Here is a 14,944-nt window from a genome sequence, read left to right as displayed (position 1 = left end):
AAAAATAGGCTTAAAAAGGTGGTTGCTTGTCCAAAGTCAGGTGCTAAGAGATGAAAGCAAAATTCACATCATCCAAGTTTGTCTGGTTCCAGAGCTCAAGCTCTTTACCAGAGGTGGGCAAACCTTTCCTGTGAAAAGCCAAATAGTTAATAATTTAGACTTTGTAGGCCTACAGTCTCTGTCACGACTACTCAACTCTGCCCCTGTAGCATCAGAGAGGCCGTAGGCAATGTGTAAACGAATGAGTGTGACAGTTTCCGATAACATTTAAGAAAATAGATAGTGGGAAAGATTTGGCTTGCAGGCTGTGGTTTGCTGACCCCTGCTCTTAACAAGTACACTATTTCCTTTGATCTCTAAAGATTTCAGTTCCGCGAATATTTATAGCATTGCTTCTAAGCACAAGGCATTGAACTTGGTCCTGAACAGGATGAGGAAGATAAAGTCCCTGCCTTGAGGAATCTCAGATTCGAAAGACAGTACATAAACACGTCTACAGTAGAAGGCTGACTCTGCAAAGTTAGTGCCAGAGAGAGTTGTGGGCTGACTCCAGCATCTAACAAACATGATGTTTCAGTGGAGGGGCTGATATATGGCATAAGCTTTCTAGTGAGAGAATCATAGGCAGAGATGGTAAGGACAAGGTTTCAGAGAGAGTAGCCAACACAAGCAAGAATGTTTCTCTCCGCCGTCGCTCATCTTTTGTTCTCTTTACCAGCATCCACTTTCATTGCCAAAACCATACGCACTTTGGTCCAAATCTTTTTGCCTTGCACCTCACCTACTTTCTCCCTTGCTTTTCTTTTCCCCCCATTTCTTTTTCCTTTCTTTTTTATTTACTTATTTTCACTTCTTGATTATTGAATCATTGCTGATGCAACTCTTCTGCAGTGGGCTGAATACAAGAACATATCACAAATTTCATCTGAAGTTTAACTCACGTACTTCTACGTGGTGGTGCGCTCATCCTAAGGCATGATTATGTAACATTTAAAAAATGCCATTTAGCCCAAGTGAAATATTAACTTAGTTCTGTCAATTCAGCCAGGGTTGAAATCCTCTGGTCAATTCCAGGCAGTCAATAACACTCCACTGTTTGACCAATTTAATATTCTTTTGTTTCTTATACTCACCCATACTTCTAGTCTGTCCTGTTAATGTCTCTATTTCTCTTTTAATCTTCTTTATAAATTTTTTCTTCCTCTCTTGCATCCTTCCTCTTTCCTGTACTTTTTGAATTTTTGACCTTCTTCTGGAGGCATGTTATTTCCTTTCTCCTTTCTGAAAATATATTTTAAGAATATCTTTTGTTCATTAACTTAATTGACATTTACTAAGCGATTACCACATAGCCGGCCCTTTTCTAGATACTGGAGATACAAAAGTTAAAAAAAAAAAAAGGACAAAAATCTTTGTCCTCATAGAGCTTAAACATTCTGGCAGTTCACAAAATAAAGTAACAATAAATAAATAGGTAAGTAAAGGATATGATATAGAAACTGTTAAGGGCTATGGAGAAAAAGTCCTGAGGACCAGGAATTTGGGTGGTGTGTTACAGTTTTAAAGACTGATAAGGGAAACCCATTAAGAGGTCTTTTGAGCAGATGAAGGAAGTAAACCACACAAGTATCTGCTGGGAGAGCATTGAAGGTGTTCCATGCAAAAGGAACAACATGTGCAAAATCCTGAGGCAGGAGGGTACATCCCCAGGTGGGGTACAAGGAGGGCAGGGCGGCTGAAGCTCAATGGATGAGGAAGAGGCTAGTAGATGTGATCAGAGTAGGGGGAGGACGAAGGACGTGCCCTATTTAGGGACTCTTCCATTGGAAGAACTTTGGTTCTTGTTCTGAGTGAAATGGAAATCCTTTAGAGGGTTTTGAGCAAAGTGAAATGTTGACATAATATTTTTAAAGGATCTAGAATGTAGGGAGGCAAGAGAAGAAGCAAAGAGAGCAGTCAGGTTCATACTGCAATATTCCAGGTAATGAATTTGAATATTATGGGACATGTTTTCTGGAAGAATCAGAGTAGTTATTTTTGTTTTACAATTAACGATAGAAAACTAAGGGGTAAGTTTTTTTCCCTTAATTAATTAATTAATTTTTGGCTGTGTTGGGTCTTCGTTGCTGTGCGTGGGCTTTCTCTAGTCGCAGTGAGCAGGGGCTACTCTTCATTGCGGTGCGCAGGCTTCTCATTATTGTGGCTTCTCTTGTTGCAGAGCACGGGCTCTAGGTGTGCAGGCTTCAGTAGTTGTGGCATGTGGGCTCAGTAGTTGTGGTGCACGGGCTTAGTTGCTCCACAGCATGTGGCATCTTCCTGGGCCAGGGCTCGAACCCTTGTTCCTTGCATTGGCAGGCGGATTCTTAACCACGGTGCCACCAGGGAAGTCCAAGGGGTAAGGTCTTGATTGGTGACAGTACGTTTTCCTATTCCCTGTTCTTCAGGGGAAAATTGGGAGATTTTGCCCTGCTAGTTTAATGATTGTTAAACATTTTGAATGGTCTTGAGCACTGCCAGGTGATCTAATGCCTGGCACATAGCAGGTACATAGAAATACTTGTGGAATGAATGCATATGTAGTCAGTTAAATGGGTAAGGCTGAATTACAATATCAGGTGACTTGCTTGTTCATGTTTCAGCTCTCCTGCGTACTCTAGTGGTGTTTACTGGGTCTTTAAATTTTATTTAGCAAAGAACATCAAAAGCGCTACGTTATAAACACACACTCTTCCAGTAAAAATGTAGAGGGTACTATTTACATATTTTAAATGGTTCCATAGCAATTTGTGTAGTCCTCTGTCATAGCAGTAATCAACTGTGTTCAATTATGTTTGCATGTCTCTCTCTCAATAGTCTTTGAGTTTCTTCAGGGTTGGGATCGTCTCTTATTGATATTTACACAGGCGTCCCTCTGTATCCATGAGTTCCACATCCGTGGATACAGAGGGCCAACTATGGGACTTGAGCATCCACGGATTTTGGTGTCCATGGGAGATCCCGGGCCAATCCCACACAGATACCGAGGGACCACCGTTTGTCCAGCACCTAGCATGGGGCTTGGCAACAATGCCTGTTGAAAGGACATATACATGATATGATAAAGCGTGGTGGAAAGAAAACATATGAGTTACCAACACCCCAGAGAAGCCTTGTCTGATTCCTATAAAATATAATCATTTCCCTTAGAAAAACACAATTCTTACCCTACCTATGTAGAATTTAGCTCCTTGACATCTAATTGTATATAAAGCCCTCGATGAGCTGGAACAACGTATTCTCATCCCAAGCAGGCCTGGTAAATGAACTGTTATCGTCAGTAAATGATCAGTACGAATTGGGAAGTGAGCTTCCAGGGTCTGAGACTTGCAAGCTGGAGACAGACTGCTCCAGTTCCGGGTGGGTCGGTGTGGGCACTGATCAACCCACCCAACCGCAGGATCCAGGTCTTCAGCCTTTTCCGCCGGGGGAGCTTCTGCAGGACTCCCCACCCTTCCTCATACCCCTCCCGGGGAGACCCCCTCTGCCCGCACCTCCCCCCTCAGGGTGCCCCTGTCCCAGTGCCCCATGCAGACTTCTCTGGGATCCTCCACCCTCCTGACTTCCCCGCCCCCTCAAACACAACTTCCGCCCGCGCCCCCTCCCCACAGGCCGAACTTCCGGCCGGCGCCCCCTCCCTACAGGCGGGACTTCCGCCCGCGCCCCCTCCCCTAGCCGAGCCGTTGCGTCTTTCAGCCCGAGGCGAGCCGGGGCGCGTGCTCTCGCGCTCTCCCAGCCCGGCCACGGGCTACAGCGGCGCAGAGTCGGCGGCGGCGGCGGCGTCAGGAGGCTGCGGGGCGCGCTCCTCCCCCTTCTGCCTTCCCTCCTGCTCCTCCTCCTGCTGCTCCTCGTCGTCGCCAACTCGGCCCGAGCTGCGAGCGGCAAGATGGCGGCGCCCAGGCCGCCGCCCGGCAGGCTGTCCGGCGTCATGGTGCCGGCGCCCATCCAGGACCTGGAGGCTCTCCGCGCGCTGACGGCGCTCTTCAAAGAGCAGCGGAATCGGTAACGGTCCGGGCGGCGCGAGCGTCGGGGGCGGCCCGGTGGGGCTGCGGGAGCGGGGCGGGGGCGCGGCCTCTGGGGAGCGGGCCGCCCCCTCCTCCCGGGACGTCCGCGGGGTGGCGGCCTCCGCGATGCGCCCGAGGGGCCCCGGGCCGCCGATGCCAGGCCCGCGTCCTCCCGCGCCCGGTCCCCGAGGTGCCCCGGGGGGCTGACACCAGCTCCCCGCCCGTCAGTACAGGTGTGAAGCCGGGGTGCAGGAAGGGGGACCGAGCCAAGTGAGGCTTTGGCCGCTTGCTGCCTGTTAGGTTAGTTGAGTCGCGTTGATGGCGCTCCTGTAATGGGAACAGACCCACAGGACGCCGGAGTCAGCATACGTGCTGGTGGGGGAGAGACACGTTACAGATGTGTAAGGTGGGAGGTGGCGTCACTCCATTCGGCCTGTCAGCTCAGGCTTTGCATCCCCAGTGGTGGCCGCGCTTTGTGGAGAGGCCGCTTCAATCCTTACTCTGCCATTGAAGGGCCAGATGGCCATTGTCAAAGGTGCCCAGGAGTCTGACAGACCTGGATTTGGTTCCCGGCCCTACAAGCTGTGCGTGCGTTATTATGCAGTTTTTCCAAGCCTTAAGATTTCTTGCCTAAAAATGGGAATATTATACGTGACTTCATTTCTGAATTGTACAGAGGAATAAATGAAATAAAGCATGTGAAAATATAAAGTATGTGATGCCCTCAGTGCCTGTTTGATTTGGTTCTAGTCTTTTCTGGGCCTCAGTTTCCACGTCTGTTTAATAGGAATAATGTTGGACAGTACCTTTCTGGGGACATTGTTTGTCAGGATTAAATGAGATAATGCATGTTAAATTCTTAGCACATACCTGACACATAGTACTAAGTAAATGCTAGCTGATACTATCCTTTAACGCGTTTATGGATGGTCCCCCATGTGCCAGGTTTTGTGCTAGGTGATGACGTTGAAAAATAAAAAGTCTTCTCCTGGAAAGTCCTGTTCTGGGGAACCAGCAGTTAGCAAAGAGTAGAGGGAGCATAGAAGTCCTAGAGGTCCTTTTGATCTGAGCACTTCTACTGCTTTAAATCACAATAAGAAGTGTTGAGCAATTGGAAGAGTGCTAAGAGCCCAGGGCACTGCTCCTTGGGATTTGGGGGAGATGTGTTAATTGATATGACACTCTGGGAGATGTGTTGAATGAGTTACTGCTTGGGCACATCTATACCATGAGGACCCTCCTTTTAGTCAGTAATCAGTCATCTACCTTTATTAAGCACCTACTCTGAAACAGGTTCTTTTCTAGAGGCTGAAGGGGCAGAGATGAATGTGATACCCCCCTTTTTTCAAGCATGTTGGAGTCATTGCTGTGTAAACAGATTGTAATGGGGGGTCTAGACAAGAAGAGGTAGTGGCAGGGGGAACTGCGGACCTCATGGGTAGATTGGTGGGCCAGGAAAGGTTTTAGATTACTTTGCCTTCGTGGCTTACAGATGAGAGGGCTAATTAGAAAGAACAGTGTGTGCAAAGGGACTGTGTGCTGATTTTGCACAGTTTCGGAGATAAATGAGATAACATAGGTAAGGTGTATGGTACAGAGGAGATGGTCAAACATCAGGACACTGTAACCTGGAGGATAAAATCTGAGACCCCGAGCCAGTTTACAAGACCTTTCTTGACTCTGTCCCTTGTGAGGGGAACCATTGAAGGTTCTTTCAAGGGCATGGCATGGCAAGATCTGTATATTAGAAAGATCTCTGACTGCCACTGTTGGGGATACATTAGGGTGAGGGGAGAGGCAGGGGACTTTTAAGAAGATGCGGAAGCCCACGTGAAAGAGAAGAGTGCCTGAATTTAGGATGTTATCTATGGGGTGGGTAGGATAAATATTGAAAAATATTTACAGGATTGAATAGACAAGACTCAGGGACCAGTTGGATTGTTGGGGAAGAATGAGGAAGTAAAGATGTGTCCCATATTTGATTTGAGTTTTTCCTGGGGCTGGCAGGAAGTTTGTCCAAATTCCAGGTGGAGTTTGAAGACCAGGAAAGGTGAACTGATGTGCAGGTCTTGGGATAGGGAGGCATATAGTTGTGTGGTGGGGCAGAGAGCCCTTGATGAGAGTTTGTGAGATCCGGCTTCTAGTCCTGATTCTGCCACTACTTCTTTGTGTGTCTTTGGGCAAATCACCCTCACAGAAACTCGGGGGGTTTCCAGAGTCCAGCTGCTCTGAGAGGATCCATCCAATGTCAATGGACCCAGAAGGAGGATGGACCAAGGTGTTAGGAGTTGGATGGGATGTAAAGTGAAGCAAAATGAGGCCTCAGAGTAGCACATAGAAAAACACCGGCCAAAACAAAAACATACTGAGGAAAGTAAGAAAGTGACTGATGGAACAAAAGAATTCCTCTCCCCTTGAGTGTGGGCAGAACTTAGTGACTTATTTGTAAATGATAGACATGGGAGAAATGACAGTGTGTGACTTCTGAGACACAAAAGTCCGTGCAGCTTCCCCTTTGCTTTCTCTCTTGGATCACTCACTCTGACAAAGCCAGCTGCCATGTTGTGAGGACGCTCAAGCGTCCAAGTAGAGAGATCTGTGTGGTGAGGAACTGAGGCCTCCTGCCAGCAGCCATGTGATGACCATCCCGGAAGTGGATCCTCTCAGTCCCAGTCAAGCCCACAGCCATGTGTGCAAGCTCACGAGAGACTCTGACCTGTGTGAGACCATAAATGGGTTTGTTTTGAACTGCTCAGCTTGGGGGTAATTTGTTATATATATTGGTATATAGATCATCAGTATACCAAGCTAAAATTTTCGTCCTCTGGATTAAATCCATGTTCTATAACCCACTCCTTGAATAGTGTCTAAAATCTGTAAAAAAAAAAATTGCTTATGGTCATAAAATATCAGTACCAAGAGGCTGTTCAGTTATTTCTTCCTTGTGGAAGGTGGTTCTTTTTATTAGTTGTTTTAAATTTGTTTTATATCTTTTTAATGTACGCGTCTGCATTTTTAACATTAACAAGTGATTTTTCTCGGCTGTGCTCCGAGTCTTTACAAGTCATGCTAGATTCTTTCTGGAACAGAGTAAGATGTAAATGCATTAAGAATTCTGTTTTCAGCCTTTTTCTGGAGGTTTTATTTTCCAGCCCTTTAGTTACGCTTATGATGTATTTCTTCATCATTTATCTTTATGATGTATGCACACCCCTCTATTAAAGTGTAGAACCAAGTGAGATTGGTTGTCATACTCTATACCTCCACTGTCTGTGCAGCCACTCGTGACATGTGGCTCTTTAAATTAATTAGCAATAAGTGAAATTAATAATTCCATTCCTTGTACCAGCCACATTTGAAGTACTCGGTAGGCAGTCACGGGTGGCTGGTGGTTAACCTTATTGGACCGTGCAGATACAGAATTGTTCCATCACCGCAGTAAGCTCTGTTGAGTAATGCTACTCTGTTTTTTTCTGTAGGGAAGATTATGTTCTGGTTCTTGAGTATTCATGAAACAGTGTAACATTTGGATACTGCTTTCTGTAAATTCTTCTCATGCTTAAACTGATAACTCATTGCTCTTCCATCCGATAAGCTTCTTGAATAAAGTGTATCACATTCCCTGTATCCCTGGCATCTAGCATCCAGTCTGATAATTGTAGGTGCTTAACAAATTGCTGCTCTTTGTGTAAGTGATTACTCATGGCGCGAGCATAGTCTTTTTTCTTCCATGTTCATGTAGATAATTTTTTTAAGCTTCTCTCAGTGTGGCTGCTTTTTTCTTGTTAACCTATGTTTAGTCAAAATTATTTTTCTGATTACTTCCTTCGTGGCCTTGTATATCCTATATAATAGTGCAGACATTTCCCTCCATACTTTGGGACCCCTTTACCTTATAAACTATTTTCCCTTTTTTAAAGAAAGAACGTATTAGATTCTAACATATTTACTATGTAATTATTAATAGTAGTTTCTTATTTGTTCTCTGTCTCCTTCCAGAATGAAGGCCTATGAGGACAGAGATGGTTGGCTTTTTTGTAATTATTCTGTTTGGATAATGCTGCTTGAATTGGGTGTCTTGGAACAGTTTAGGAAATTGTCAGCCAGTGTTTCTTCAAATACTGCTTCTCTCCTGTTCTTTCCTTTCCTTCAAGGACTGTAATTACACATATGTTAAACCTTTCACTGTATTTTATATCTCTCAAAGCCTCCTTTATGTATTTCCCATTCTCTCTGAGCTTTGGTTATTTGAAATTTTTCTGCTAATTTGCCTTCTAGTTCTCTATTCCTCTTTTCTGCTATGTCTAATCTGCTGTCATCTATTGTGTTCCTAGTTTCAGGTATTGTAGTTTTGAGTTATTGCAGAATTTCAGTTTGTTTTTTTAAATGGATTTTACTCTGTTGAAATTCATTTTGTCATTTACCTTCTTAAGCGTATTAATTATAGTTTTTTTTAGAGAATGTGCCTGATAACTATCTGTTGTCATTTTCTGTCTTGTGTTTAGTCATTTGGTCCTATCTTTTATTGAATGCTGAATGTTGTGTAAGGCGTGTTGAGCCCATTTCCAAAATATTTGCAAACTCGAAACCAAAGTCAATCTAAAAATTATTTCAACAAATGGTGGTGGTAGAACAACTTGATATCTAATTGGAATAAAGTGAACTTTGACCCATACCTTGGACCATTCACAAAAAATATTTCAACATGGATTGTAGACCTAAACATAAAAGCTAAAACTATAAAATGTTTAGAAGATGGGAGAATATCTTTGTGATATTGTGTGTAGGCAGACATTTCTTATCCAGGACACAGATAACATTAACCTTGCAATAAAAAACTGATTATCAAGCTAGACTTTGTCAAAATTAAAAAAACTTCTGCTCATCAAAAGACACCTTTAAGAAAATGAAAAAGGCAAGCCATAGACTGAAAATATTTGCAATACATATATCTGACAAAGAACTTGCTTTGGAATATATAAAAGTGCTCCTGCAACTCAATGATAAAAAGACAATCCAATTAAAAATTGGTCATAAAAATCTGTGCTTTACAAAGGAAGATTATATAAATGGCCAGCAAACACGTGATAAAGTACTCAACATCATTAATCATCAAGAAAATGCATATTAAAACAGTGGGACACCACTCTATGCTTCTTACGATGGCTGTTACCAAACAATGGAAAGTAAGTGTTGGTGAGGATGTGGAGAATTTGGAACCCTTGTATATTGCTGGTGGGAATGTGAAATGGTTCAGCTACTGTGGAAAACAGTTTGGTGGCACCTCAAAAAGCTAAACACAGAATATGACCCAGCAGTTCCACTCTTAGGTATGTACGTACTCAAGAGTTGAAAGCAGGGACTCAAACAGATACTTGCATGCCAGTGTTCATTGAGGTATTATTCACAATAGCCAAGAGATGGGAACAACCTAAGTGTCCATCAGCAGATGAATGGATAAAGAAAATGTGGTATGTACCTACAGTGGAATATTATTTAGCCGTAAAAAGCAATAAAGTCCTGATACATGCTATAATGTGGGTGAACCTTGAAAACATGCTAAGTGAAAGAAGCCAGGCATAAAAGGACAAATATTGTAAGATTCCACCTCTAGGAAGTACTTAGAATTGGCAAATTCATAGAGACAGAAAGGAGATTAGAGATGACCAGGCGTTGGTGGGGGGAGTTATTGTTTAAAGGTTACAGAGTTAGTTTGGGGTCTTAGAAAAGTTTTGGAATTAGTGGTGATGGTTGTACAACTTTATGAATATAATTAAAGCCACTGAATTCTACACTTAAAGATGGTCAAAATGGCAAATTTTATGTTACATGTTTGTTTTACCACAATGAAAAAAGTTAATAATGTAATATACCAAAATCCATCGAATTATATAGTTTAAATGAGTGAATTGTATGCTTTGTTAATTATATCTCAAAAAAGCTGTTATAAACAAGTAAAACCATAATGAGATACCTCTGCATACTCATTAGAATTGCTAGGATTAGAATGACTGACAGCACCAAATTTTGGCAAGGTTGTGGAGCACCTGGAACTCTCGTACATTGCTGGTGGGAGTGTAAATGGTGCAACCGCTTTGGGAAACATTTTGGCAGTTTTTTATAAAGTTAAACGTACACTTGCCTATGACCCTAGGTATTTACTCTAGAACATACGTTCACAAAAGGCTTGTAAAAGAATGTTTATGGCAGCTTTATTGGTAATAGCCAAATACTGGATGGAACCAACTCGAATGTCCGTCAATGGGAGAATGGCTAAAACTGCCCGGTAATTGGAATGAATGAACCACCAGTGTACACAGCAGCATGGACGAATCTCAAAACATACTGAATGCAAGAAGCTAGACAGACAGTACATACTGTATGATTCTGTGAAGTTCTGCAATTGGCAAAGCTAATCTTGTCTGTATCACTAATTGGCAATACAGGCATGAACAGTGGTTGTCAAAGGAGGTTGGGGGTTGACTGGGAAGGAGCATGAGGGAATTTTCTGGAGTAAAGGAAATGTGTCTGTCTAGATAGACTAGATGGGTATTGGTTGCCTGGATTTGACACAACTCGTTAAACACTAATGATCTGTGTAATTCACTGTAAGTTATATCTCAGTTTTCTGTGTGTAAAATTATTGTCCTTCTCCTTGCCGCCCCCAGAAGAACTTACTCGAGCTGAACCTCAGACTTTGTGGTGAAACAATGCTTGTGAATTGTAAAATTTGCTCTAAGAAACGGAAGGTTTATCTAATGTTCTTCATACAGTTAGAGTGAGTCGGGCTTTGTTTGACTTTTTCATCTATGCCACACAGTGCTCTCTCTGTTTCCGGAGCCTGGGATGAGCTGAAGTGACTGATGTGTGACTGCATGAAATGCTTGAAACCAAATGTAGGAAGAAATGGAAGTAATCCTGGAAAGATAAGGGAAGTAACGTGGCTGGACATTTCAGCTCAGTGCCCACTGAAGATCGCAGTGTGAGGGTGCTTTTGGAATCTTGCATTGCAGGGGTAGCCATAGTGTGATGTCATCCTGCTGCTGTGGAACCTGAGATCTCCTTCCTCGGGTAGGAGTGGGATTTGCCTCGGCTCTTTGTGACCTGTGAATAATGCAGGGGCTGTTTTGCAGAGTGACTGAAATTGTTTTGTGTTTTAAACAATTTGAGTTCGGGGAGCTTCTTCCTCTCCTTGTTGAAATGTGTCAGTATGAAATATTGATATCTTTTTGGACTCTGGGTTTCAGGGGAAAAAGGCTTTTGTAAGGCGTAGGTCTAGTTTCCAATCTAAGTACTGCAACATACTAGCTGCATGAACTGCAAATATTTTTAACTTCTCTGAGCCTCAGTTCTACCCTGGTAGAACGGGTATTATAATAATGCCTACCTTGTAGGGTTGATGTGGGTATTAGGGGGTGCTGGATGTCGAGTCTGGAATGGTGCCTGGCATGTAGTTGATGCCAGCAAACACCACTATTATTATTGCAGGCTCTAGTCAGAATGAGGAGTGAAAAGAAATGAAAAGTGTGGTAATTCTTGAAATTTTTTCATACTTTAAAATAGTGCTTGTAAAATTTTTAATTTCATCTCAATTCCATGATCAGGTTCTTGTTTTTATAGGCTTTGGAACTGCCTCTGGAACTTTAGAATAAGGAATAGATTTAATAACTCAAGTCAGTGGAAGAAAATTGGTTTTTCAGATCCAAAAGATGTAGGCAGTAATTTCTTACAAAATCTTAATTCCTTGGTAGAATGGTATTTTAGCGATATTAAATAATTTTAAAAAGTTATAGAATTTCCAATAAAAAAGTGAGTACTTGCCAGTAACTCACATTATGACATGAGCGAGGAATTGAGATGATTTTGCATGGAGTGACTGTGCTTTAGGAGCTGACATTTTAGAAAGCCATACTTGTGTACTCTAAGGAAAAAGGAAATTGAAGCTTTCCGTTAACTTTCACTCTAGTGTTTTTGTTGGTTTGTTTGCTTATTTTTAAACTCTTGTCAAGTCAAAACCCACAAATATATAATAATGTTAATGCCTTTTTGGAGGATGACATAACAGATAATATAACAAGTACCCATGTATTTCACTTGCAAAATCAACAAATGGTAAAATTTTGTTCTCTCAAAATCCAAAACATTACTGATATTGTTAATGTCCTTGGTATTAGAACAAATAACCCCACAAGTTAGCAGCTTGAAGCCACAGACATTTATTGTTTCACACAGTTTATTAGGGTCCGGAATCTGGGAGCTGCTTAGCTGGGTGGATCTGGCTTGGGGTCTTGCGCGAGGCTGCAGTCAAGCCGTGGGCCAGGTCTTTGGTCTCCCGAAGGCCTTACTGGGGTGGGAGGTCGGGGTTCCACGCTCACACGAGTGGCTCTGGGCAGAAAGCTCCAGTTCCTCACCACGTGGACCCCTCCCCAGGGCTGCTCGTGCCTCGGCAGCCGGCTTGTTCGAAAGCGAACCATCCAAGAGAGCCCGCTCAAGATGGGAGATGGGGTGCCTTTATCATCTTGGAAAGGACATACCTTTACTATTGCGTGTTCTAAGGGTCACACAGAAGGGCGTGGATGTCCGGAGGTGAGAGTGCTGGGTAGGGCTCTTGTTTCACTTTCCAGTCTCATTCCCCGCTCCCTTGTACGTGTTATACTGTATGTTTTATGCTGTACACTCTGCAGTCTGCATCTTTAATTTTTGCTCTGTTTTCGAGTGCTACCAGTTTTTATACATAGAGCTAGATCATTAATTTCACTGCAGTAGTGTCCCTCCATAAGCTTACATCATAATTTACCTACCTTTTTTCTTACTGATGGGTATTGGATTTGTCCTGAATTTTTGGTAATTCAAACAGTACTGCAGAGACCATCTTTATACATGTCTCCTTGTATACCTGAGCCTTTGGATTTTTTTTTTCCCCAAAGCAGAATTTGAGGTAGGGACTTGGGTGAAGTAATTTAATCATAGGTGACCCCCAGCAGTCAGGAGTGTGGCACGGGGGAAGCTAGGTGTGGAAGGGGGAACAACCAACGTAGGGATGCCGTATTGAGTGGTAATTACGTTGTAGGCAGCTGGAGCTCAACCCCACTGGGTATCCGTGAGGGGTGCACCTCCAAATTATCTGTGCACAGGGCTGGGTGATTTATCTATAACCTGTTGCGCACTGGTTGAGAATTGCCCCTGGGGTTGTTATCTGGATGGCCCAAGGCTGTGCGGTGAGGGACACCATGAAGATCTGTTACGGCGTGCTCTTCTTCTGAGACCTCCTCTTGCCTGGTACTGTTCACTCGGTCACGGGCTCTTGGAGGCTATAGCTGTTTGGAATCTAAAAGGAAAGACCTGGACAGGAGTGTTAGTGCAGTAAGTTCAGTCCCCAGTGCTGAAGACTGTCCTGACGCCATAACTGGATAGTCATCTCCCTGCTCCTGCTTCCAGTCTAGACTTCCCTGACTTTCCCCCAGCACTGTATGTAGCCGGGCTGTGATGCCGAGGGGGCTGAGCCCTTGGTTGCCTGTCTCCTGTCAGTCTGTGCTTGCTGCAGCTGCCTGTTTGTGGCTATCCCTGGACATGGAAGTACCAAGAGACAGCCAATGAACCCCTGAGTTCCAGATTACTCCTCCTGGTGCCCAGCTTGTAGTAGCAACTCTTCTTGAAAATCAGGGTGGGTTTCTCCTGCCAGTGTAGTCACTCTTCTTTGCCTGCTGGTTCACCGGCTTGAGAATCTTAAAGTGATCATTCTGTGGATCTAGTTTAAGATACACTAGATCCACTTCTGTGCTCTCTGATGGAGACGTTCTTTGTCTTGGCCCCAGGGCTTAGCCCAGCACGGTCTAGAGTTGCGGGGTTGGGAAGCACAAATTCTGCAGGTTTGTCATTGGGAGTGTTGAGGAAAGGGGCCAGTTTTTCTTAGGGTTAGATTTTCTCTTTGAACTTTTAGTTTGCTGGCTCACCTTGAGAAATTTGTTACATTTTCTCCCTTTCTGGGCTCCCTGTGTAATGATGTTGCGTTTTCTTCCACCTGTTTCCCCAGTGACCCCAGCCTAAGATCAGGTTCTCCTGCTATTGGTGATTTGTGTCATAGTGATATTGGGATGTCGTGTGTCTGGTCACTAAGCTAGCCAGCATCTTGGACCGGGTTCCATCTCTGAAGCCGTCTTGACTTTGTCCTGACGTTGGAGGCACACAGCTTTGCAGGTAACCCATACGTAGGGCTGCACCGAGTCCAGCTCTTTTTCTCTCTCTTCAGATGCAGGGGAGTCCTGTCCTAACACTGACTTTTACATAGTGACTCTGATCACCACGAGGTGTAGGCGGCTTTTGGTTCTCTTCATCCTGCCCGAGTTGAATTGCCGACGGCCTTAGGCCGCTCTGGACATGTCCCACTCTGGCTTTAGACCTGATTATAGCCAAGTGTTTCCAGTCAGTTTCTGCTGTGTGGAGATATCCACCTTGTTTTAAAGTTGGGCTCTATATTTATAATTTTTAGAAATAAACATATGATTACTGTGTCTGGAATGGAGGGGAGATGTTTAAAGTGTGAACTCCTTTCTCACTGCACTTTCATTTCATAATGCAATAGACGTTTATATGTGTTTCCCCTGACTTGGTTGTGACTTTGCTGTGGGCAGGGTCTGTCTTCTTTATGGTATCTTATTGCATAGTGCCCGGCCCATTGTGAGTGCTTAATATATGCTGAACTGAATAAACAGTGAAGAGCCAATGGCTGTAATGAAGAAAGTCACTTCTTAGCACTGACAGCCAGTCAATAATGACTGCTCTGATTGCTTGAAAGTTATTAATTCGATTTACCGTGTTAGTTATTTACCTATTTAATTACCTCACATATGCTGTGTGCCATGCTCTGTGTTTAGTGAGGCACCTCTACTTGGTACAGTGTATTT

At 43.7% G+C, this 14,944-nt stretch overlaps 1 protein-coding gene across 2 annotated transcripts in view; it reads left to right on the top strand.

Moving 5' to 3' along the window:
• The first annotated feature begins 3,707 nt into the window (after nt 1-3,707).
• Nucleotides 3,708-14,944, top strand: part of ATXN10 (ataxin 10) — a 149,502-nt gene continuing 138,265 nt past the window's right edge. For both annotated transcript variants that reach the window (XM_024737576.1, XM_024737577.1), the window contains exon 1: nt 3,708-4,038. In XM_024737576.1, the coding sequence (XP_024593344.1) occupies nt 3,923-4,038 (116 nt within the window). In that variant the 5' untranslated portion in view covers nt 3,708-3,922. The remainder of the gene's footprint in view (nt 4,039-14,944) is intronic.

Source organism: Neophocaena asiaeorientalis, unplaced genomic scaffold (assembly GCF_003031525.2).
Source record: "Neophocaena asiaeorientalis asiaeorientalis breed wild unplaced genomic scaffold, Neophocaena_asiaeorientalis_V1.1 scaffold242, whole genome shotgun sequence".
In the NCBI taxonomy this organism is placed as follows: Eukaryota; Metazoa; Chordata; class Mammalia; order Artiodactyla; family Phocoenidae; genus Neophocaena; species Neophocaena asiaeorientalis.
This window is presented reverse-complemented; position numbering and strand designations above follow the sequence as displayed.